The 26,496-nt window shown below is 39.3% G+C and overlaps 1 protein-coding gene and 1 pseudogene across 3 annotated transcripts in view; one reads left to right on the top strand and one right to left on the bottom strand.

Moving 5' to 3' along the window:
* LOC103127103 (integrator complex subunit 6-like) overlaps positions 1 to 18,889 on the top strand; it is a 63,803-nt gene extending 44,914 nt beyond the window's left edge. The window contains exons 3-11 of one of the 3 annotated variants that reach the window (XM_060183071.1): positions 231 to 380; positions 1,007 to 1,096; positions 1,321 to 1,504; positions 2,292 to 2,420; positions 5,062 to 5,225; positions 8,280 to 8,432; positions 12,376 to 12,508; positions 17,116 to 17,202; positions 18,679 to 18,889. In XM_060183071.1, coding sequence (XP_060039054.1) covers positions 231 to 380; positions 1,007 to 1,096; positions 1,321 to 1,504; positions 2,292 to 2,420; positions 5,062 to 5,225; positions 8,280 to 8,432; positions 12,376 to 12,508; positions 17,116 to 17,168 — 1,056 coding nt within the window. In that variant the 3' untranslated portion in view covers positions 17,169 to 17,202; positions 18,679 to 18,889. Of the gene's footprint in view, positions 1 to 230; positions 381 to 1,006; positions 1,097 to 1,320; positions 1,505 to 2,291; positions 2,421 to 5,061; positions 5,226 to 8,279; positions 8,433 to 12,375; positions 12,509 to 17,115; positions 17,203 to 18,678 lie in introns of those variants that run through there. The other 2 variants (XR_009547528.1, XR_009547529.1) reach the window with 2 other exon arrangements.
* Positions 18,890 to 20,532: 1,643 nt separating this feature from the next.
* On the bottom strand, positions 20,533 to 21,517 carry LOC103127100 (RNA-binding protein 7-like; annotated as a pseudogene).
* Between the last annotated feature and the right edge of the window lie 4,979 nt (positions 21,518 to 26,496).

Below are 26,496 nucleotides of genomic sequence, written 5' to 3'. Positions count from 1 at the left end.
CTGATGGGGTAGCCTGATAGTGACTAAAAAAGTCACTATCATTAAAGTATGCCAAGTCTCTTGCCCTTATTCAGCTTTTGCAGTCCTTACTTTGATAAGGTTAGGAACTGTTAATTTTATAGAGGTTTTATACTTGCTGTTTTGCAGTGTTTTTTGTTTGTTTTGTTTTTGTGTCGTGTGTATTGTTCATTTTATAATCAGGAATTTCTTTGCAAATGTTTGGTTTTCAGGCTGGTTGGAAGGAAAATCACGCAACGTTCATGAGTGAACTAAAAAATCTTCAGGCTTCTGGACTGACTACTCTTGGTCAGGCTCTAAGATCCTCATTTGATTTGTTAAATCTCAATAGACTAATATCTGGAATAGACAATTATGGACAGGTAAAAAAAAATTGAGTGAGTACAGCTAATTTCTTTTGGTGACTTGGGGTAAGAAATAAAAATTGGGCATAGTTACCAAATTTTCTGCTACTTTTTGTCACCTTCAAAGGAGATCCATCTACTGTTTAAATACAGACTTTTAAATATACTTTGAATCTTGTAAATATCTTGATCATAAAATAGTTTGAATTGCCTACCTATCAAATTATCAGACATTAGAGAATGGGGTGAGTAAATTGGCTAGAAATATTAGAGCAAGACAATTGAAGAGAACTCTGTGTCTTTAATTCCCCCTGCTTCTCTCAGTGCAGTGGAAAACTCTAGAATAAGAGGAAGACAACATTAACTTCTCTAATGTTTCTTTTGTGATTTCTTAGAAAGCTGAGGGAGAAAGGTATTTGAATGTCATAGCTTGAGTAACTCCTTAGTTATAATAATTCCTCAGTTTATCCTAATATAACCTCTTCAGGAAATTATTTTTGTTTTCCAACCACTTCAGTCCCTTCTTATTTATCCAGATAGATTTTAATATACAGTTGAGAAATCACTGGCAAGGCAAATGTAAAAGCTTAAATACAAATTGATTATTTTACACGGCTCTAATACTTTTTTTGAATGTATTTTAGGGGAGAAATCCTTTTTTTTTAGAACCATCTATTTTAATTACCATCACAGATGGAAACAAGTTAACAAGTACTGCTGGTATTCAAGAAGAGGTGAGATTTCATTTTTTTTTTTCCCATTTAAATGGCAGAGAATGTACAGCTATTTCTGTGGGAGTCAAGCATTTCCAGTTACAGATAAGTTTGATAAAATCTTCCATCTTTGTAAGCACTTAAAAGATTGTTTCATCTTATGGACTAGATGAAATAGAAGTTCACTCTTCCTTTGTTTTTGTATGGGTTGTTATGATGCGCCGTTTCAAATTTTGCCTTATCAGCTTCATCTGCCTTTGAATTCTCCTCTGCCTGGAAGTGAACTAACCAAAGAACCTTTCCGTTGGGATCAAAGGTTATTTGCCCTGGTGTTGCGTTTGCCTGGATTGGCTTCTACTGAACCAGAGCAACTAGGGAGCGTACCGAGTGATGAATCGGCCATCACACAGATGTGTGAAGTCACAGGAGGTATCGACCTTTTTTTTAATATTTGATTATTATTGATTTATTAATGATCTGTAAAACTACAATTTCACACCACACCCACCGCCAGAGTTACATAAAAAGGATAAGAGGGGTACAACTCCACACAATTCCCACCACCAGAACTCTGTATGCCATCCCCTCCCCTGATAGCTTTCCTACACTTTGTGTAATTTTATCACTCTGAGACACCTTTTTTTTTACATTTAGAGAGAGGCAGACACACAGAGAGACCATAGCATTAAAGCTTTGCTGTTGCCACAGCATCTCTGATGTGACACCAGGGCTCCAACCTGGGTTACATGTGTGGCAGTGAGTTGTCTCTCTGGCCCTTTAATTTTTCTCAATATTATTTAACATCTTATTTATTTGCCATTGGATAGAGACAAAGAGAATTGAGAGAGGAGGTGAGGTAGAGAAGGAAAGAGACAGAAAGAGACCTGCAATCCTACTTCAACACTTGTGAAGCTTTCCTCCTGCAGGTGGGGACCAGGGGCTTGAACCTGGGTCCTTGGGCACTATAATGTGTTAATTTAATGAGGTGTGCTACCTCCTGGCTCCCCTTCCTTTGATTTTTCTAAAGGAAGAAGACAAGGCTGCAATAGTGTAATTGTTCTTAAATATCACATTGAGTCTTCCTGCAAATGTTTTTAACTCTGTTGCTCAAACTCACTGTTAGTATGAAATTTGCTGCCAGTATTCAAATGCTTGTGTTACTGAATAGTCTTTTACTTACTCAAACGTGTGCTATTTGTTTTTCCTTCTATTATAGGTCGCTCCTACTGTGTTAAAACACAAAGGATGTTGAATCAATGTTTAGAATCTCTAGTTCAAAAAGTTCAGAGTGGTGTAGTTATTCACTTTGAAAAAACAGGACCAGATCCACTTTCTATTGGAGACGGTATGGTAGATAACATTTATTTTACCCTTAAGCAGCATATAGGAGAATGATCCACATAGGAGATTGGGAAGAAGTCCAACTAATCATAGTAGACACAGTCTTCATGGTCCACATGCCTCAAGTAGTTATAAACATCTGCTCAAAGGTCTACTCTTCACTCATTGCTTAAGTATACATGTTAAGTGACCAAATTCTGGCAATTTACTGTTAAATCTTCCTACAGAAAATGTCCTTTTTCTCTACCCAATTCATATTCTTTGATCTCTGTCTCAGGATGACCTTGAATAACTCACCTCTCTAGTCATGAGAGCCACTATGCAGCAGTACTCAACTAGCAGTCTGGTTTTTGGCTTAATGAATACCAAAGGTGCTAAATTATGCTTATAAAATCTCTGCTTATTACCACCTGTCAGCAAGAGATTGTGACTCTTTTTCTAGGAAGCGTTAGCATTCTCTGTGACACTATAGCAATATTTTTCTGACCATTTAAAAAAAATGCAGAACCTTTTTCAGTTGAGGATTTTTGCTAAGTTCCACATCTCAAAATAGAAAGTAGAGCTATGTGTGTACACGGGAAAGGATTTCTCCCCCCATCCATACTTGTATTTCGAGATTTTTCTCATAGAAGTAGGCTATTGCTTCTCATTTCTCTCAGTATGCACACACACACACACACACACACACACACACACACACACACACACTCAATCAGTACACACACTCCTGTCTTGCTGCAGTGTTCATCTGATTTTATCTGCACATTTTTATTCATTTATTTATTGTCTCCAGGTATATTGCTAGGGCTTGGTACCTGTTCTGCTCCTGGCAGTCATTTTTTTCTCCTTTCCTCTAGATCAAGGGTGGAAGACCTTATTTCTGCCAAGGGTTATTTGTATGTTTATAACATCATTTGTGAGTCATACAAAATTATTAACTTAGAAGATAGCACTTAATGCTGCCACGAAAATAAAAAAAGCTCTTAGATTTACTGAATTCCAAATTCTGCCTGTGGTTGCCAAATGGTATGGCCTGCACACTGTATGTTCCCTACCCTGCTTCAGATAGGTTCAATGCCTGTTCAATGTTGCAGCCATTTCTGGCTGTTTTTTTTTTTCCTCCACTGATGGAGAGTGAGAGACAGAGAGAAATAGAGAGGTATAGAGAAACAGAGAGGAGCGACATGTGCCTCTACCCCACTGCTTGAGAAGTTTCTCTGCTGCAGGTAGAGACTAGGAACTTGAACCAGGGTCCTTGTGCAGGGTAATGTGTGCACTCTAAGACTCATTTCTGTCTGAAACAGTGGGTGCTCTGGCTTCTGACATTTTTGCTGTTTAGTTCTCAGGGCCCTTCTAGATGCTGTTGTAAAAATGAAGACTCTTTTCCCTAGAAGTATGAACATAGGCTACAGACACACAAGTCATTTTTAATCTCAGAAGTTTCTTGGACTCTAATTTAAGAACACTACTATGGAAGCCAGATCTCAGAGCTTATTTTACGTCAATTAAGTTAATTATAAAGAAAGGACATATATGCTACTAACAACTGACTGCTCATTTCATAGCCACCTTAATACAAACTGGGAACTTTTCATGCTGAAAATCTGTTGATTTTGTTGGTGTGTGAGTAGTCCAAATTTTCTTTCTAGCTCTACTTCTCTTTGTTTCAGGGTCCTAAACTTCTGAGATTTTGATGGAAGCTAAGGACCCTCTCCATTGAAAAATGCATATTCCCAGAGTTGTGAGCTCAACCTTGGGGGAGACTTTGGGTCCCCTGTTGCCATTACTCTGCGTTTCCTAGAGCTCCATGGTCTAAAGTTATTAAAGTCACTTATATAAGTATATCCTGTAACCTCTGATTTATGAAAACTGAGACTCAAATGATTTAACTGTCTCTTTTACAAGTATGATTTAGACTAATGGATAACCCCATTTAAAGTTATGTAGCTGTATTTCCCTATTTGGGGGAGAGATGTAATATACTAGTTCAAATAATTAAAATGTATTCAGAGTATATCTTAGCACTTATACAATGTTCAGTTTCTATAGAATGTTGATGATGGAAAGAGGATTTCTGACAAGTTATATCCAATATACTAGATGCATTTGCTTTTTATTCCCTCCCCAACTCTACACAGGTTGTATTATCAACATTCCTCTGCCTTTGACTGGATTTGAATAGTTTTTTATTTTGTCTTTGTGGGCATTGGGTCTAAATGTTCAGTAAATAAAAAAAATGCTTCATCTAGGGGCTTGAAAGAATATTTAGGGATTTATGACCTAGTTAATTAGACTAAAAAAATGTAAAACTAGACCAGGGAATTAATAATTTCATTTGCCTCATTTGGAAAAATAACTGTCCAAACCTCAGGAAAGTCAAAGGTTATTTTACATTAGTACTTCCATAAAGCTGAAGATTTGGAGAGTAGATTAAGGATAAAGTTGAGGGTGGTTGGGTCAATTCAATGAAAAGAGTGAATAGAGAGGACACTCAAAAACCCTAGTCGTATCACACTTTCTCTTCCATTTCTCATGAATCACTGTTTCTTCTTACTTTGTTTTCAGCTTTAAAAAACTGTGCAAGAAGATCAGCAGTTGTAAAAAGAAATTCATGCTATAGTCTGTCTTGTGTGTTTAACTTTTAGATGGATTTATGGATTCAGTGAGGCTAAGCAATTCATATGCTGTTCAGCCATGGCATAGCTGTCATAAGCTCATTTATGTACGGCCTAACTCCAAAACGGGTGTTCCTGTTGGACACTGGCCAATTCCAGAATCTTTCTGGCCAGATCAGAATTTACCTTCACTAGTAAGTGTCATAAAACAAAAAGGTAGACATTATTTTGGAGTTCTAATTTTCTTTGTTTTTAATTTATTTAAATTTATTTTTAAAAAGAGACATTAACAAAACCATAGGATAAGAGGGGTACAACTCCACACAGTTCCCACCACCAGATCTCTGTATCCCATCCCCTCCCCTAATAGCTTTCCTATTCTTTAACCCTCTGGGAGTATGGACCCAAGGTCATTGTGGGATGCAGAAGGTGGAAGGTCTGACTTTTTTAATTGCTTCTCCATTGAACATGGGCGTTGACTGGTCCTGGTCGATCCATACTCCCAGCCTGCCTCTCTCTTTCCCTAGTAGGGTGGGGCTCTGGGGAAGTGAGGCTCCAGGACACATTGGTGGGGTCATCTGTCCAGGGAAGTCCGGTTGGCATCATCTTAGCATCTGGAACCTGGTGGCTGAAAAGAGAGTGAACATACAAAGCCAAACAAGTTGTTGATCAATCATGGACCTAAAGGCTGGAATAGTGCAGATGAAGTGTTGGAGGGGGTCCTCCATTTTGCAGATAGCCAGAAGGCATATTTTACTTATATTTCAAAGGGCCTGTAGCTATACTAGTTTCAGGCTCAGAGGGAAAAAAAAAACGAGTTCTAATTTTCTTATAATGGTGAACCTTTCAAAATAGCTCTGAGTTTGTAAGCCAATGTTAAATTAATAATCATTTGTAAACATAAAAGAGCTCTGAGACTTTTAAGTCATACCTTCTATCTCTTGCTAAAAGTCTAGCTTGTACCTAAAAGCAAGGGAGCATCTGCCTTTCTGTCCTGCTAGTCTCCTTCTTCTTTCTCTTTGCTACTTCACCTGCCCTCATTGGATGTTGAAGCATTCTTATTTTTGATGCTGCTGCAGTTAACAATGCAGTTTTTTTTTTCAGAACAGTTGTCTTGATTTACAAGGTAAACACCATGTGTAAAGGCACTGATGTTGATTTTCATGTTCATCCACTGGAAATGAGAATATAGTTTGCACCTTGAACAGGCTCTAGACGCATAGTCAAAACAGAAGTAAATCTACTTCCCCCTAGAGAGCCATTAGATACCTGTGAGTCTACCTTATTCATGTTTTTGGAATAATTGGCTTGTGCCCCTTGATAATGCCCCTTTCAATGACAGGTAATAAAAATACATTTAAGTGATCTCTAAGCAAATACTCGTCATTTTGTTGCATTTGATGTAAGAGGGTTTGATATTATGGCTGTTTGCTGTATGAGACAAATTGGCTTTTTGGGAGGAAGAGACAATGATCAAGTAACCAAAAACTATAGGAAATCTACCTCATTTTCCTGTCTTCACTGTCCTCTCCCCAGCCTATATAAAAAAAAAAAGTCAATGTGATTCTTGGAGGGAGGGGACACAGAGGAGTGGCTATTCAAGGCCTGAATGTAAGATTGAAGAGCCATTTCCTTTTTAAATCATTATTATTTATTGGTTAGAGAAATTGGGGGGGGGAGAGAGAATTGAAGACTTGCTTCATCACTCATGAAGCTTCCCTTCTGCAGGTGGGGACAAGGGTCTTGAACTCAAGGTCATTGAGTATGGTAATGTGTGTGCTCAACTAGGAATGCCACTGACCAGCTTCTGACTGAGGACATACTTCAACCCCTTCTATTGGAGAGAGTAAAATTCTTTCCCTCAGATCTCCAACATGCCATCTTTTCAAATATCAGTGTCCAGTTGTCTTCAGCCCCTTAAAACTTGCTTCATTCCGCACTTATGTCTTTATGACTTCTTTATAGGATTTAAGCTAATAGAAATATTTCTCAAGTTGAATTCAAATTAACATTAACAACTGGACTAAGAGAAACTGCAAGTAATTTACACCTATCTTCTGTTACTATTCCTTTAGCCTTAAAAGCACATTTGAGGGTCATTATATCCTGTAGACTTCTAAGTTATAGGGGCAAGTGAGCATGTTTTCTTTTTCCAATTTATACAGGAGACAAAATTTTTTTTTTTAATCAAATCCTTGTCAGCCTTACAGGTCTCTCAGTGAGAACAGACAGAGCCACTTTTCACCCTAGGTAACTCTCTCTATTGCTCCTTAGTGCCACTGTCACCACTGTTTTTTCTCTCTGTTGTTTTCCATTCCCACAAACTACCCCTGTGGTTAAGATAGATGGCTGCTCTGGGGACTAATGAGATAGCTCATGTGGGAGGGCACCTCCTTTGTCATGCTCACAACCCAGGCTGGAGTCTCTGGTATACCATGCACATCAAAAATGGTGCATAGCGCCAGCACTATGATGTCTCTTAACAGAGACAATTGGCCCAATCAGTGAAGTGCAGAACACACACACACACACACACACACACACACACACACACACACACACACTGCTGCTCCATCAGTTTGCTCTGGTGCCCAGTCACAGGCACTAATCCCCAGCTCTAACTGCTCAAGGCAAGTATGTGGATATATGAAATGGTGAAAAAATTCAGCTGGAAAAAAAAAAGATCCAACTGGTCCCTGGAGTTTTGACTGGCTTATTTATTTCCTTCCTTCCTTCCTTCCTTCCTTCCTTCCTTCCTTCCTTCCTTCCTTCCTTTCTTTCTTTCTTCCTTTCTCTCTCTCGCTCATCCTTTTCATGCTATAATACATTTTAATCTTATTTGTTAGTAGCTCCAGCTCTGTCATTACCTCATTAGGAAACTTGGTGGGTTTCTTCTTCCCAGGGGTGTCCAGAACCTCACAATACAAAGGGAATGAGTCTAAAATCCAGGATGTATCATGCAAATCAAAATGCCTTCTTAAACATACTCAAATTCACTTCACTGAAATTGTACTTATGAGTGGTAGAATTTACCTTTCTTCTTTCCAGTGCCAAAGTAGATGTTAAGAACCTGACTCCCTTCCCCAAGGAAGGAAGCCACTGGTTATACTCAAGAGATTGGAGCTGTCCTTCCCCAGACTCTACTCTGCATCTTGGATATGGTTTAACAAAATTCTCAGGGGGTGCAGAATTGTCACAGATGAACACTTGCTTGTTAACAGACTTTATTTCCCCCTCTTGTTTTGTAGCCTCCACGAACATCTCATCCTGTTGTGAGATTCTCCTGTGTAGACTGTGAACCTATGGTCATAGACAAACTTCCCTTTGATAAATATGAACTTGAACCTTCACCTTTAACTCAGTACATCCTGGAACGAAAGTCTCCCCATACTTGCTGGCAGGTACTTTTCCTAACCTGTTATCCAGATATTTCTGTGACCATTCAGGGACCTGGGAATTGGTTTAAGAAGTTTCACAGATTAATCTGAGGGGATAATTAGGTTGAGTCTGTTAATAATATTTCCCACGAAAGCTATCAAGTAAGCACAGATTCAAGCTAATGACTTCAGACAGAAATGAATCATTGTCATAGTATATCTAGATTGTCATTTAACACAGTAGCACCTAGTGAAATCTGTGCTTTTGAGGAATTGGAGCACCCTCCCTCACCCCCACCTCCATTCAGGGACACCAGGGTTAGAATCACTAACTGAAAATATGTGATTCTCTTCAGCTGTGGCATCTAAAATTGAAGCAAGGTTTTTTTAGCCATTAATGTGAATTTGACAGATTGAAATACATGATATTTTTGGCAAACACACTCCCATAAGCTCTGACACTACTTTCTGTAATGTAATCAGAGTCTTCCTGTAGTGCAAAAAACACTGGTTTGTGTAGTGTGGATTTTACTTGGCTGAGGCATATGCACAAGGCAAATGCATATATGTTAGCTTTGTCAAATGTCAGACTTCAGGCAGAAGGGCTTGCTGATTGGTTAATTGAGTCACCTTTGGATTTTAATTGGCAATAATCCAGACATGACAGACGCAGTCTTTTTATTTGGTTATAATAAGGAAGTCCTATTCCTTATTTTATTTATTCTATTTCAAACTACAGTGCCATATAGCAATCAGTAATTGTTAGGTTCTATTTATGCAACGAACTCTTTTAGACTGCCATCTGTTTCATCTGAAAATGTGAGATTATTGCTACTAGTTGTCTTCAAGCTACTTGAATGCACTAAAGATGCTAAAAAATGGGTAGAAAAAAAAGAAACAAGCTTAAAGCAAGAAACAGAACAGCCTCATCAATAGTACAAAAGAAACCAGACAAAAGGTCCCATTACTATATGATGCTAATCTATATACATTCAAAAAGAGATCAAAGTGACTTGTTCTGCTAGAAGTGACAATAGTGGTTTCTTTTGGGGATACAGGGTAGTAAAGGCATAACAGGGTTCCCTTTAAAAAAATTTTTTAGATATTAGATTATTTTATTTTGCTGCCAAGGCTTTGCACATGCACAGTTCCACTGCTAACTTTTTAAGCAGGCTTTGCCCTCTTTCAATCCCAGACAGAAATAGAGAGCAAGTGAGAGACAGAGAGAGTAGAAACATCACAAGCTTCCCCTGGTGCGTGGTGTTCCCATGTAGTGCCAAAGTTTGAACCACGGCCCTGGAGTACTGCAAAGTGTGTGCTCTACCAGATGTGCTATCCCTTAAGCCCATAAGGGAGGCTTTTCTGATTATGCTCTATTTCTTTTAAAAAATTATTATAGTATGAGAAGGGGTAGGGAGAGAGACCAAAGCACTACTTTGTTCTAGCTCTGACTCAGGGTGTTGATGGGGATTGAACCTGGGGTCATGAAGCCTCAGCCATGACAGTCTTTTCAGAACCATTGTGCTGTCTACTCTACCCTCTGCTCTATTTCTTGACTTGGGTGCTGGTCTCAAAGGTGCGTACACTTTGCTAACATTCATTGAGCTATATACTTGTAATTTATGGACTTATTTAAATGTCTGTTTACATTTCAATAAAATTTACCAAAATGTACTAGAAATATAGTGATATATTATAGGATGATAACTTAAAAGCAAGAGAAGAAGTTTGAACTTACGAGCTGAAAAATAATTGGAAATACAACTGCAACTTATACTTTTAGAAAAGTATTTTACTTATTTATTGGAAGAAACAGAAATTGAGAGGAACAGAGATGGAGAGAGAGAGAGAGAAAGAGAAAATATTTCAGTACTGCTTCATTGCTCATGAAGCTTCCCCCTGCTGGTGGAGAGAGAGGGCTTGAACTGGGTCCTTGTGCATTGTAACATGTGCACTCAACTTGGATGTGCCACTTCCCAGCCCTGCAAATTATTCTTTTGTCACCCCCCAACATCCCATAGTATTCTCTCTTCTCTGTATAGCATGTCTTGTAAATCTCCCCCAAAGAGACTTAAATCCTGTTCTTGCTTCCTGCACTACCCCTCAGATAAACCACAGATCTTTCTATGTTTCTTTCTCTCTCTCTGTCTCTGTCTCTCTCTCTCTTTCTCTCTCCCTCCCCCTCTCCCTCTTTCTCCTCCAGGGTTATTGCAGAAGCTCAGTGTTGGCATTACAAATCCACTGCTCCTGGTGGCCATCTTCCCCACCCCCATTTTTTATTGGATAAGGTAGAGAGAAATAGAGAGAGGAAGGGAAGAGAGAGGGGGAGACAAAGATAGATACCTGCAGACCTGCTTCACCTCTTGTGAAGCAACCCCCTCCCTGCAGGTGGGGGCTCTAATTGGGCTCAGGGTCGTTACACTTCCTTCTATGAGCCCTTAACCTAGTGCCCTACTGACCAACCCCCTACCACAGATTTTTTCCTGTTCTTTATGCTACTTTAGTTTGAGTAGTTTTAATATAGTGAATTAACAAGGGTAAAAAAGAGTAAGATGAACCAGGAGCCAAGAAATACAACAAAACCTTAACAAAGACTTAATTCTATCCTGGCTCTGCCACCAACTACATGGTCTTGGACCAGATACTCACTCTGAACTAGATGATCTCTAATGATCCCTTTGAATCTTCAAATTCTACTAATCTGTGGGTGATCAGGAATTTGGAAAAATTCAGAGTGCTTATGGGAAGGAAGGAAGGAAGGAAGGAAGGAAGGAAGGAAGGAAAGAAAATTTGAAGTGAGAGAGGAACAAATAGTACCCACTCTTGATGTATGTTAGCTTTTGGTGCCTTATGATTTTTTCCATCTTCTGATATGCACATTTAAGAGATGGGGGAAAATCAAACCTGTTTTGTTAGAATTATCTATTTTTATTAAGACTCAAATTAAGGCATGGAATTTATTTGCTGGGTCATGCTTTAGCAGAACTCATTGCTTTCTGGAATCATAAACTACATAGGAAAGACTGCTTAGCTATAACTAAATATGGCAAGAATCGAGTGAACAGTTAGGTGATGTTGCTGGTACAAAGAGTTAGCATAGTAAATCAACTCTGTTCAGCATCGGGGCTAAATTTTTACCTGATAAGATACTGCTGAAAAATTGAGAAAAGCCATCTCGATTCCTAAAATTATATATATATTTTAAACTGAGCCAAAGAGTGACCACAGAACATAGAGCGGATGCCAACACAATGTATAGAGGCTGACATATTAGATACTAAGTTGGTAATATGAGGAAGAAATAAGATGATAGTCCTATGGAATAAAGATTAAGAGTTTTATCTGTATTGACTGTTTGATCTGCCAACTTCATTCACAAAAGAAAATGACTTCCATATTGAATCAAAACATCTCCCTGCTGAAGAATAACTAGCACCAGTGCCTGGCTTATAATACATTACTTAATAGATATTTGTGAAATGTAGAAAGTGGTGGAGGGGCATCAAAGGGAAATAGAGCCAGACTTGATTGTACAGGAGGAATATTCATATAATCCTTTGAATTGGCTTTGTGTTTATAAGCGAATGCTGTAGACTTGGGATCGTGTTCTTTTTTTCCCCCGAAAGTCTCCCCTGTGAGAAGTCAGTTCATTTTAACTGACTGCTTATCTTTTAATGATAGTTGAGCCTTCTTTATCATTAAGCTGACCAAGTAAATATTTAGGTTTTCTTGGTGATGAAGTCTGTAGTCTCTACATGAATATCACATAATGCAGTTTATTTCTAACATGATTCATAAATAAATAATTGCAGTCTGAGCACTCTTATTTAGCATGACTTGTTTTGAAACAACCACAGGCTGTGCAGTTTTATATCATAATTAAATCAGGCCATAGTGTTTGCTGTAGAAATTTTTGTGAGTTTGGTCTTACGTATTTATTAATTGCGTTGCTTCATGTTCTTCCCAGGTATTTGTTACTAGCAGTGGAAAATATAATGAGCTCGGATACCCATTTGGTTATTTAAAAGCCAGTATGACTTTAACTTGTGTAAACCTCTTTGTGATGCCATACAATTATCCAGTTTTACTCCCTATTTTAGGTAAGTAAAATACATGTCAACTTAATCATCTTTAAAATACAACAACAACAACAAGGGACTACGAGAGATCTTACCTCATAAAGCTAATGCTTTAGCATGCTTAAGGACCAGGGTTTGAGCCCCTGGCCACTACAGAGGAGCATTTTATAGGAAAAGTAGTGCTGTAATGTCTCTCCTCTCTCTTTCTCTCAACATCTATTTTAAAAATAAAGAAGAGCTCACTGGGTGTAGTGGAATTTTGCAGGCACAGAGCACCAGCAATAACTCTGATGATAAAAAGGGGAGGGGGGAAGTATTTGTGTATTACAACAAGAGTTAAATAGATAATGGACTAAGCATTTTAAAATGTAGTCAAATGTGGACTGGGGAGATAGCATAATAGTTCTGCAAAAGACTTTTATGTTTGAGACTCTTCAATTCCAAGCACCACCATAAGCCAGAGCTAAACAGTGCTCTGGTGTCTCTCTCTCTCTCTCCTCCCCCCCCATTAAAAAAAAGAAATGTAATTAAATATAATCAATGAGTAATTGATATCAGGATACATAAAAATGAAAGTCACTGACTTGGAAGGCTAGAACTTGCATACTGTTTGTAGTATTGTTTATTTCCCTTTTGTTATTGCTACCACAGACCTGAAAGACAGTAAGTAATCTCTTGTGTGTGATTCTGCACTGCTCTTTCGGTTACAAGCTCCAGTGCATCCCCCAACCCCCATCAGTTTTAAGTGCACTTGGCTTTTCCTAGACTACTTTGGACCAAAAAATAACATCGAGTGTTATTAACACTCCAAGAGTGTGATGGTTTTCTTCAGAAAATAGGGCTTCCGTTGGGAGTATTAACTCACTCGTTTCCCCACAAAAGAATAGTAAATGCTCTTGAGACATCTGTTCTAGGCAGTGGAGCCCGTTAAGGAAATAGGTGCAAGAGAGAGTTCTGCAATATCAGTTGTTGTAAATGTTGTGGTTTCCATGGAAAAATCCTAAAAGGAACAACTCCAGAAGCTATTACTCAGATAGCACTGAAAACGTGTGTGGGGCTTTTTTTTTTCCTCCTTTAATGAGCCACATCTGTTTAGCGTAATATAGTACCATGTGGTGTTCTTCTAAAAGTGTAAAGTTGTGAACATTTTTATTTGTTGGGATTTAAAAAATTGGTTTTCTGTGAAAAAGACAAACCTCTTACTAAGTTTTAATATGCTTGTTAGAAATGCAAAAGATTTTTTTTAGCTCAGCTGGGGCCTTGTGCATGCATGGCAGTTTAATATCTCTGCCCATTTTTTGCAGTTAGAGAGACAGCAATAGAGAGGGAGAGAGATACAACAGCCCAGAATCTCTTGGTGTGTAGAACCTCTTCTGTGTGACTGGAACTTGGACTTGGACCAAACCCATGGCACGGCATACACCCTCCCTGGTAAACTGTCTAGCTAATCCCAAGCATAAAATTTTTAGTGTTTTAGATATTAAATGTGCTGAAAAGTCAATTATTTTAAATACTACAACTTAAGAATTAATTATTGGAACAGGGAGTTAGCGTAATGTTTGTGTCAAAAAACTTTCATGCCTGAGGTTCAAAGTTCCCGGCTTCAAGCCCCTGCACCATCCATAAGCCAGAGCTGAGCAGTCCCTTGGTTAAAAAAAAAGTTGTGGGGGAGGAAATACAGATCCTGGAAAAGAATGACAGAGGACCTAGTGGGAGTCGTATTGTTATGTGGAAAACTGAGAAATGTTATGCATGTACAAACTATTGTATTCACTGTCAAATGTAAAACATTAATCCCCCAATAAAGGCCAAAAAAAAAAGAATTGTTATAAGTGTATTAGCATAGTTATATAACCTACCTACTTTATTTATTAGTTCTATCTAAAATACCCTCTAAAAGGTCTTTTCTCTAAAACAAATTAAAAAATAAAAAATAAAAAATGAATAAAAAGTCTCTGCTCTGATATAAAATGTAGGTTATGGGGAGTCAGGCAGTAGCGCGGCAGGTTAAGCACACGTGGCGCAAAGCACAAGGACCAGCATAAGGATCCCAGTTCGAGCCCCCGGCTCCCCACCTGCAGAGGAGGCGCTTCAGAGGCGGTGAAGCAGGTCTGCAGGTGTCTATCTTTCTCTCCCCCTCTCTGTCTTCCCCTCCTCTCTCCATTTCTCTCTGTCCTATCCAACAACGACTACAACAATAATAACTACAACAATAAAACAACAAGGGCAACAAAAGGGAATAAATAAATAAATATTTTTAATGTAGGTTATGTCCTTAGGACAAATAAGACTTTCTTTCTATATACATATATGTATATGTATATACACACATATATATGACTGCATTTTTCAGAACTACGAAGTGAAGGATTTGATGGGAAAATCTTCACTTAGACTGATAATAATAATATTTTATTCTATTTGGAGTATACCTTTTGTTTTCAGATAATTGTAAATTCACAAGCAATTGTAAAAATATTTAAGAGATGACATCCAGAGCACAGGCAACAAAGTCAAAATATAAGTAAATAAATAGCAAACATTACATAAATTTTTAAAACTTTTATGAATTAGAGAACCTAGCCATGGCTGGGGAGGTAGTTAAGCAGGTATAGTGCATGGTTTTGTGAGTGTGAAGTCTTGGGTGTAAATCCTGACAACACCAACATTTTGGGCTGGGCAGTCTCTCTCTCTCTCTCTCTCTCTCTCTCTCTCTCTCTCTCCTAACACAAACACAAAATATTAAAGCAATCTTATTTTATTTTAGTGAAAGAGATGAACATCAGAGCACAGTTCAGTTTGGCTTATGATCTTCTGGGAATCTGGGTATTGATCCTGGGACCTTGGAACCTCAAGCTTAAGAGTTGTTTGCATAACCATTATGCTATCTTACCAGCCAATTTTTTTTTCCAAGCCAGAAAGAAAAGGATGAATATGGGATGATCTCACTCATGGGCAGAACTTAAGAAACAAAAACAGAAAGGGGAAACATTAAGTAAAGTTTGGACTGGTTTGGTGTATTGCACCAAAGCAAAGGACTATGGAGAAGGAGAGCAGGGAGAAGGGTGGAGATAAAGGGGCCTTTCAGGTCCTGATAACCGATGATGGACCTAATATGGGGGTGAGAGTGTTTTGAAGACACTCTTGGTGAGATGAGAAATTGTACCCATGTGCCAACAACTGTACTCTAAAACATTAACCTACCAATACAAAAATAAAACAAATTATAGAAACACAAGTCTCAGCTACAATGAAATGTCACTTGACACCCATTGTATAGCTGCTATAAAAAAAATAGCACATGTTACCCCAAGATGTGGAGAAATTGGAATCATTGTCCACTGTTAATAGAAATGTAGAATTATGGTGTCACTACAAAAAAAAAAAAAAAGAAAACCAATATGGAGGTTCCTTAAAAACATTAAAAATAGGGGGCCAGGCGGTGGTGCACCTGGTTAAGCACTCAGACTAACAGTGTATAAAGAGCGAGGTTCAAGCCCCTGGTCCCCACCTGCAGGGAGAAAACTTCACAAATAGTGAAGCAGGGCTGCAGGTGTCTCTCCATCTCTCTATCTCCCCATCCCCTCTCATGTTCTCTATCTCTATCCAATAATAAAGATAAATAAATAAAATTTTAAAAAATTTAAAAATAACTTAACTGTGAAGGAAGAAAGAAAATATGGGGGTCCAGGGGGGAGCACCAGGTTGGGCACACATCTTCCAAGGACCTGGGTTCAAGCTCCCTGTCCCCACTTGCAGGGGGAATGCTTTTCGAGAGGTAAAATAAAGCTGCAGGTGTCTCTCCGTCTCTCTCCTCTATCATTCCCTTCCCTCTCAATTTCTGGCTGTCTCTATCGAATAAATAGAGATAATAAACATTTTTAAAAAGAAAATATGGTATGTACATTATTATTCAGTCTTAAAAATTACCTCTATCATGTGCTATAATGGGCATAAAGCTGGAGGACATTATGCTAAGTGAAGTAATTCATTGCAAAAGACATACTTCATGATTCCACTTAAGTGAGGTACCAAAATTGGTCAGTTCTATAGAAATAGAAAATAGGCTTGTGGTTGTCAGGGACCAATAGGAGGTCAATGAGGAGTCGGTTTGTGGGTATAAAGCTGTAGTGATACAAGATAAGCATGTTTTCAAGTTCTGGTGCACAGGTAGGTGAATTCAGTTAGCACTGCTGAACTGTTCACTTAAAAACTGATAGGATCCAACAACAACAATAGCAATGACAACAATAAAAGTAACAACAACAACTAGGGTAATAATAAGGGCAACAAAATGGGAAAAAATGACCTCCAGGAGCAGTGGATTCATGTTGCAGGCACCGATCCCCAGCAATAACCCTGGAAGCAAAAAAACAAACAAACAAAACTGATAGGTAAAAAAAGAAGGGGATGGGTGGTAGCACACTGGGTTAACTGCACATAGGATGAAGTACAAGGACCGGCACAAGGATCCCGGCTCAACCCCCCCCCCCCCGCAGCTCCCCACCTGCAGGGGGGTCACTTTGCAAGTGGTGAAGTAGGTCAGCAGGTGTCTATCTTTCCCCTTCTTCCCCTCTCTCATTTTTTCTCTGTCCTATCCAATAACATCAACAACAAAAATGGAAAAGGTGGCTTCCAGGAGCAGTGGATTCATGGTGCAGACACGGAGCCCCAGCGATAACCCTGGAGGCCAAAAAAAAAAAAATTGATAGATGGTAAGTTGTATAGTTTCTGTTAACACAGGTCTTTTTTTATTGGGTGGGGATTAATGGTTTGTAGTGAATTCAGCTGTTGTTTACATGTAAACCTCTCTTTTTTTTGTGAAACATTCTTATCTCTAGCCTAAGTCCTTATTTCTCAGCTTCTGTCCATGAGTGACATCATTTTAAAAATTTTTGTTATTTATTTTTTATTTGAGGGGACAGAAAGAAATTGAGAGGGGAAGGGAAGATAGAGAGAGAGAGAGAAAGATAGACACCTACCAACCTGCTTCTCCCACGCAGGTGGGGACTCAGGACTTAGACCTGGGTCTCTGCACTTGGTAACATGTACCCTCAACCTTATGGGTCACCACCTGGCCCCAAGAAGATTTTAAAGTAGTTTTACAATATTTATTCATGGGAGTCGGGTGTTAGCGCAGCGGGTTAAGCACACGTAGTGCAAAGCGCAAGGACTAGTGTAAGGATCCCGGTTCGAGCCCTCAGCTCCCTACCTGCAGGGCAGTCACTTCACAGGCGGTGAAGCAGGTCTGCAGGTGTCACTCTTTCTCTCCTCTCTGTCTTCCCCTCCTTTCTCCATTTCTCTCTGTCCTATCCAACAACGAAGACAGACAACAATGATAATTACAACAATAAAACAACAAGGGCAACAAAAAGGGAATAAATAAATAAATATTTTTAAAAATACTCATGAGAGGAAGAGAGAATCTCACTGTGGCATACACAATGCCAGGAATGAAACTTAAGACCTCACACTTGCAAGCCTAACACTCTATTCTCTGTGCTACCTTGCTTGTTAGATTACTGATTTAGGATTAGACACAGCTCACTGAGTAAGATGTACGCCTTGACATAGGCACAGCCCAGGTTCAACTGCAGGCACTTCATGGGAAGAGTTCTGACACTGTGGTGTCTTTCCTTCTCTCTTTTTCTCTTATCTGAATGAAACAGTGACCAAGAGTGCTGAAATCTCATATACAAGAGATCCCAGCTGAAGATTCAGTAGCTTGGTGATATTCCAATATTATTTTTTTGTTTGGTTTCCCAAATGAATAGTCTGCACAGTCATAGTATAATATCATAACTATGGCAATGATATTAATACAGTTCAGATCCAGAATTTTGTTTTTCACCAGAGCACTGCTTAGCTTTGGCTTATGGTGGTGCTGAGTATTAAACATGGCACCTTTAGAGTCTCAGACATGAAAGTCTTTTTGTATAACCATTATACTGTCTTCCCAGCCCTGTCTCCCAGAACATTTTCATCACTCACTACAAGCACCATTTATGTAGCCCTGTAACAGCTATGCCCTCTGCCTTACATCTTCTGCCTCTTACGATCCTTACATCTCTGCCTCTTACGTAGCCACTGGCAACAATAGAACTGTTTCACATTTCTATGATTTTTTAAAAAATTAATATTTATTTATTTATTTATTCCTTTTTGTTGCCCTTATTGTTTTATTGTTGTAGCTGTTGTTGTTGATGTCTTCATTGTCGGAAAGGACAGAAAGAAATGGAGAGAGATGGAGAAGACAGAGAAGGGGAGAGAAAGACACCGGCAGACCTGCTTCTCCGCTTGTGAAGCGACTCCCCTGCAGGTGAGGAGCTGGGCCGAACCTCGATCCTTACACCAGCCCTTGGACTTTGCGCCACCTGCGCTTAACCCGCTGCGCTCCCACCCATTTCTATAATTTTATCGCTGCAAGAATGTTATATAAATGGAATCATTCAGCTGGTAAACTTTTGAGATTGTTTTTACCCCATGGTTCTTAAAAAAGAAAGAAAGGGGGAGTCGGGAGCTAGTGCAACGGGTTAAGCGTACGTAGGGATCCCGGTTTGAGGCCCGGGCTCCACACCTGCATGGGAATCGCTTCACAGGCAGTGAGGCAGGTCTGCAGGTGTCTGTCTTTCTCTCCCCCTCCCTGTCTTCCCCTCCTCTCTCAATTTCTCTCTGTCCTATCCAACAATGAACGACATCAACAACAACAATAATAACCATAACAAGGCTACAACAACAAGGGCAAAAAAGGGGGGGAAGGCCTCCAGGAGCAGTGGATTCATGGTGCAGGCACCGAGCCCCAGCAATAACCCTGGAGGAAAAAAAAATTATTAAATTTTAAAAAAGAAAGAAACAGAAAGAGAAAGCAAAGTTTTCTTAAATGTGATTTGTATTCTTTCAAAGCTTCAAAAAAAAAAAAAGCCTGTACAGTCTCCATAGTAAAATGTGTCCCAGTACACAGAACCAGACACTCTGAAAATGTCTGAGTGAGAGGCAGCACTTAAGGCTTCATAAATCTCCTTTCAGGAAAAGAAATGGTATGTTTATCAGTAAAATATTTAGCTGTTCTATGATTTTTTTTTGTTCTTCCTCAAAAAGGGAATTATATGAACACTGTATTTAGTGATATTTGGCTTCCTGAGTGACTTCGGCCATATTAAACATGATTTAAATAGCAAACTTTAGAAGGAAATAGCATGTGGCACATTTAAATTAGTCTCTTTAGTTAGGTTAAAACTCTAAAGAGATGGTCATAGAACTTATACTTAAATTCTCCAAGTTTTGGGAGTTGGGCGGTAGTGCAGCGGGTTAAGCGCACGTGGCGCAAGGCGCAAGCACTGGCATAAGGATCCGCGTTCCAGCCCCTGGCTCCCCACCTGCAGGGGAGTCGCTTTACAAGAAGTGAAACAGGTCTGCAGGTGTCTATCTTTCTCCCTCTCTGTCTTCCCCTCCTCTCTCCATTTCTCTCTGTCCTATCAACAACAATGACATCAATAATAAGAACAACAATAATTACAATAAAAAATAAAATAAAAAACAAAAATAAATTCTCCAAGTTTAACAATTGCGATTTATCCCTAAATTTTACCAATAAACTTTATCAAATAAAATGTTAGTTAAATGATTAGAACTGCGTTCTCTCACTTTTAGCAAAATGCTACCTCACTTCAGACTATCGAACTTCCTTTTATTATACACACACCAAAATCAGACTAACAAGAAACTCCTTGCAAAAAGCTAGCAAAGGATTAAGATATTTGCTTTAAATGCAGCAATTCATATACTTTGCCTCTTCTGAAAGTGTTTAAAATGATGAGGATCAGTGGCACTTTTCCCTTCATAAAGCCCTGAGGTGAGAGGTTATTAATGTAGTAAAACTGGAACTACAATTTTCTCATTTCTGTACTTTACAGACTTTTTTAAAAAATGTATAAAGAAACATTGGCCACTTGTAAAGCTGCTCTTTATAGTTTTCAGCAAATGCTTCCAGACCAACTTAGTCAGAAGGGTCTAGATGACCGTAAAAGAAATGTCGTTTCAACAGGTTAGTGTCGAGATGAGTGCCATTTTTCCATTTCTCCTATTGTCCCATCTCTTATCATAGTCATGACTCCAGCCATCATGATTCTTATCTTCATTTAAATATATATATATATATATCATCTCTAGTTCCTCTATAATGATGGTCAGAACCGTGTTCAGTGTGATACTGATCATGGCTATAATGTTTAATGACTGTGTAGGGATAAGAGTTTGATCTGGGGATTCAGGCGGTAGCACAGCAGGTTAAGTGCACTGTGGCGCGAAGTGCAAGGACTGGCTTAAGAATCCCGGTTCAGTCCCCTGTCTCCCCACCTGCAGGGGAGTCGCTTCACAGGCGGTGAAGCAGGTCTGCAGGTGTCTTATCTTTCTCTCCCCCTCTCTGTCTTCCCCTCCTCTCTCCATTTCTCTCTGTCCTACCTAACAACAACACATCAATAACAACAATAACTACAACAACAATAAAAAGACAAGGGCAACAAAATGGAAAATAAATAAATAAATATATATATATATTTATATATGAGTTCAATCTGGCTTTCAGCAGTGTTGGTGTATTTTGGCGACCGTGGAAGCATGAGGACCGGTTTAAAGAGTGATTCTGTGATTGAGTAGATGGAGAAAATCCTGATTGGTCCAGAAGTGGAGAATATCCCACCATATGACATCTGTGTCAAAACATTATTCATCACTGCTTGTCTCTGAAAAATTTCTGGCCGTGAGAAAGATCTCTGAACTATCTGTGTTGACTCAGTCTTGTTATCCACAGGTCTTTCAAACCTGCTAGGAGAGGTGGAGGTAGGGCTTGAATTTTCAACATGATATTGGGGATGACAAATTGGCATCCTGAGATGCATGGCTACCTCCATTTTCAGGTGTAATAAACTATTGACCACATTTTAAAGTATCTTTGTGTCAAAAGAGCTTCTTGACAATGATGCAAACTACTTTATTTTACCATCCTTATCTTTTGGAATTTTCACTTTTATTACTGGCGCAGCCTGGTGAAGGAGCTCAGAAAGCAGCTCTTCCTTGACTTTGGTTTCCAGGTTGCCCACAGATAGAGTGCAATCCACTTCAGGGGCTGTCGCCCCATCTCAACATTGCCCACTTCATAGAAAGCCTATGGAGGCGGGGGGAATTGTCACCACACATAAACCTCCCCCATGATTCTTTCAGGTTTTGAAGTATATCAATGGATTGTTCCTTAATTTTTTTCTATTTATTTATTTTGGATAAAGACAGATAAATTGAGAGGAGAGGAGAGACAGAGAGAGAGGGGGAGGAGCCGGGTGGTGGTGCGCCTAGCTGAGTGTACATGTTACAATGCCACCATCCCTACTTGCAGGGAGAAAGCTTTGCCTTTGGTGAAGCAGGGCTGCAGGTATCTCTCTTTCTCCCTATCTTCCCCTGCCCTCTCGTTTTCTCTCTATCCAATAATAAATAAAGATAATAAAAATGTTTAAAAAGAGAGGGAGAGAGAGAGAGAGAGAGAGAGACCTGCAACAATGTTTTGTTGCTTGTGGAGCTTATCTCCCTACAGGTGAAGACCAGGGACTTGAACCTGGGTCCCTGTGCATTGTAACGTGTGCACTCAACCAGGTACACCACTGCCCAGCCCCACTGGATTGTTCCTTTTCAATGAGGAGTAGTGCCTATCTATCCACTCACCTGTTGAAGGGTGTCAAGGCTGCTGTGTATGAAGCTGCCTTACACATTTGTGTGCAGGTTTTTGTGTGAACATGTCTTTCACTTCTTTAAAATAAATGCCCCGAAATACAATTGCTGAATTCAATGGTGGTTGCATTTTTTTTGTTATTTAAGAAACTGCCCAAGTATTTTCCAGGAGAGCCAGATCATTTTACATTCCCACCATGAATGTGTGAGCAGTCCAGTTTCCCTGTATCCTCACCAGCTTGTAGTGCTGTCAGCGTTAAAAATAATAAATAAATAAGTCAATCTGTTAGGTATATGGTAATTCAGCTATTAAGGAGCTGATTTGCATTTCCCTAATGATTAATGATATTGAGCATCTCTACATATGCTTATGTGTAGTCTTCATATCCTCTTCAATGCCCCTTTGCCTATATTCAAATTAGGTTGCTTAATTTTGTTACTGTTGTTGTTGTTTCCCCCCCCCAACCAGAGCCTCACTCATTTCACTGCTCCAGACCTCTTTTTTTCATCCAGAGACACAAAGGGAGCTATAGAGAGCGAGAGGCACCACAGATAGCTTCCTCTTCCAGTACCATGGTAGCTCCCATGTGGTGCCAGGACTCAAATGTGGGCCATGTACTTGGCAAAGCAAGTTCCTACCCAGTGAACTCTCTCTCTGTCCCACTGTTGAGTTTTAAGATTTCTTCTTAGACACTTGATACTAGATTTCTGTGAGACACGTGACATCCAAATACATAGCTCTTTGATGCCTTTCATCAGTTTTCTGCAGATAGCTACCATACATGACTTGTTATATGTACAGTCAAGTATTTGATTTTAGAGAGTGATTATAATGTTGCTATCTGAACATTCACTGCTAGTTTATAGGAATGCAATTTATTTTTATAATCATATCCTGCAACCTTACTGAACTCACTCTTTACAGAGTTTTCAAGTTTCTAGAGAGTCCTGGGGATTCTCTCCCCCCTCCCCTTCCCTTCCTTTCCCCTTTCCTTTTCTTTAATCAGAACACTGCTCAGCTCTAGCTTATGGTGGTGCAGGGGGATTGAACCTGGGACCTAGGGACCTCAGGCCTGATAAACTATTTGCATAACTATTATGCTTTCTCTTGGGAATTTTGACAATATGTCATCTGCAAATTGAGACCGTTATAACTTTTTTCCTTCCTGTTGTGTATGTCTTTTGTTTTTGTTCTTTACACTATTGCACTGCAGGAGACTTCCAGGACAGTTAGGATCTCTTCACACTGTTAAGTTCTGAGAAATGTGTGGTTAGGTGATTTTGTTACCATGTTAACATTGTGGACTGTAATTGCACAAACCTAGGTGATATGACTTACTACACACCTAAACTCTAACTTAGTGGGGCTGAAATTCTATATACAGTGTGTCTTTGATCCAAACAGCAGTAGTGAGAGCAGATAATCATGGCTTGTCCCACATCTTACCAAGAAATTTTTCGTTCTGACTCTACTGTGATTTTACATAGGTTAACATAACACTATACTTCATAGATCTGTTGATTGCTACTGTTATATTTTCAAAAAATGTTGTTGATTATCTAGCATTGCTTTACAAAACTATGAGATTCTAGGGGTACTGGTTCACACCAGTTTTTGTATGTGTGTGTAATAGTACCAAAGTTCTTGTCCCTGACAGAAGTCCTAGGCTTCTCACTGGTAGAAACAAATTTTTTTACTAAGAGACTGTTTGGTTAGTGTTGTTTTTGTTTGTTTGTTTGTTTTACAACTTCATTTGCTCTATTTATCAATATTTCACACGAATGAACTTAGTTACACTTAATGTAATCACCTCCAGTTCCATCTGTTTTAACTTAAATGACACCATCTTGTCATTTTGTTACTTCAGAGTAGTTTTCTTTTTCTCCTTCCCACATTAGGGTTATTGCTGTAACTCAGTGTCTTCACAGCAGCTCCACTATTTCTGGCTGCCAATTTTTTCTTTGTCTTTGATAAAGGGTGTGAGATAGAGAGATAGAGAGCTCTGCAGCACTGCACCACCACTTGTGAAGTTTCCTCACTGCAGGTGGGGTTCAGGGATTTGAACTTGGGTCCTTACACATGGTAATGTGTGATGTGTGTGTTTACTACATGCAATACTACTCAGCCCCACAGAGTAGTTTTCTATTGAAAAAAATTATATATAATATATATATATATATGTTCCTTAACTTCTTTATCCATTCAACTGCCATTGAGCATTTAAGTTGATTCCTTATTTTGAGTACTGTGTACAGTTCCTCTATAACATGGGGGGGGGTGCACATATTCCTTTTAGTATTTTTATGACTGTTTTCCATAGGGGCTGCACTAGTTTACATTCTTACCATCAGTGTACCAGGGTTCCTTTTTCTCCACATCCTCCCCAACACATCCATTCTTGATATTGGCAATTCTGAAGGGTCTGAGGTGGTATCTCGTGTCTGTTATTTCCATATCTTATAATTGATGTGGAATATTCTTGATAGGTTTGTTGATCAGCTGTTTGTCTTCTCTGGAAAGTGTCTATTAGATATTCTGTCCACTTTTTATGGGTTGCTTGTTTAGTTGAGTTGTGAGATTTCTTTTACTTTTTTTAAATTTTTATTAGTGATTTAATAATGATTAATAAGATTGTGGAATAAGAGAAGTATAATTCCATACAATCCCCACCATCAGAGTTCTATAACCCATCCCCTCCACTGGAAGGTTCCCTATTCTTTATCCCTCTGGGAGTATTGACCAAAGATCTTTGTGGGGTGCAGAAGGTTAGAGGTCTGGCTTCTGTAATTGCTTCTCCTCTGGACATGGGAATTGACAGGTCATTCCATATCCCTAGTCTGTGTCTATCTTTCCCTATTGGGGTAGGGCTCTGGGGAGGCAGGGCACTGGAACTCATTGGTGAGGTCATCTCTAACAGGGAAGTCTGGTTGGTGTCATGGTAGCATTGAAAACTGATTTCTTTTATTATTATTGTTATTATTATTATTATCTTTATTTATTGGATAGAGACAGCCAGATAGAGGGTAGGGTAAGATAGAGAGGAAGAGAGAGCCCCCTACAGCACTGCTTCAACACTCGCAAAGCTTTCCCCTTGCAGGTGGGCACCAGGGGCTCAAACCCAGGTCCTTGCACATTGTAACATGTGTGCTCAACTAGTTACACTACCACCCCGTCCCAATTTCTTTTTTAATATTTATTTATTTAATATTGTATAGATACAAAGAAACTGAGTGGGGAGGAGGAGCTAGAGAGGGAGAGAGACAGAGAGACACCTGCAGCCCTCTTTCACGACTCGTGAAGCTTTCCCTTTGCAGGTGGGGACCAGGGGCTTGAACCTGGGTCCTTGCACACTGTGATGTGTGCACTTAACCAGGTGTGCCACTGCCTGGGCCCATATGATTTTTTAAATGGATAGAGATAGCCAGAAGTCGAGAGGAAGGGGGAGACAGAGAGGGAAAGAGGCAGAGGGACACCTGCAGCATGGCTTCGCCACTTGCAAAGCTTTCCCCATGCAGGTGGGGACCAGGGATTCGCACCCGGGTCCTTGAGCATTGCAACATGTGCGCTCAATCTGGTGTGCCACCACCTGGCCCCATAATTTCTATATTAAGTCCTTGTCAGATTGTGCTAGTGCAAATATCTTTCCCATAACTAGGTTGTGTTTTTATCCTTGTGGGAGTTTCTTTTGATGTATATTAGTTCCTTAATTTAATATAGTCCCATTTGTTTATTTTCTCTAGTTGTTTTGTTTTTGCCAGTGGTGGTAAATCTCCAAGTATGTCTTTGATGTTGAGGAATTGAAGTGTTTCTATGTTTTATTCTGTGTCTCTTATAGTTACAAATTTAATATCCAAGTGTTTAACTTATTTCAAGTTAATTTTAGTGTATAGTGTTAAGTGATGGTCTAGTTTCATTTTCCTATATGTGGCTGTCCAGTTTTCTTTTTCAAAGATTTTATTTATTTATTTATTTATTTATTTATTTATTTATGAGAAAGCTAGGAGGAGAGAAAAAGAACCAGACATCACTCTGGCACATGTGCTGCCAGGGATCAAACCCAGGATCTCATGCTTGAGAGTCCAAAGCTTTATCACTACGCCACCTCCCAGACCACAGCTGTCCAGTTTTCTCAACACCATTTATTGAAGAGGTTTTCATTTCCCCCTTGGTCATATAGTAGATGACTCTGTGTGTGTGTGTGTGTGTGTGTGTGTGTGTGTGTGTGTGTGTGTGTGTGTAGGAATATATATTTCTGAGTTCTCTGTTCTGTCTCATTAATCTGAGTCCCTTT

This window comes from Erinaceus europaeus, chromosome X, assembly GCF_950295315.1.
Source record: "Erinaceus europaeus chromosome X, mEriEur2.1, whole genome shotgun sequence".
NCBI lineage: Eukaryota > Metazoa > Chordata > Mammalia > Eulipotyphla > Erinaceidae > Erinaceus > Erinaceus europaeus.
Note: the sequence above shows the minus strand (reverse complement) of the source record. Positions and strands in the feature narration are given on the sequence as shown.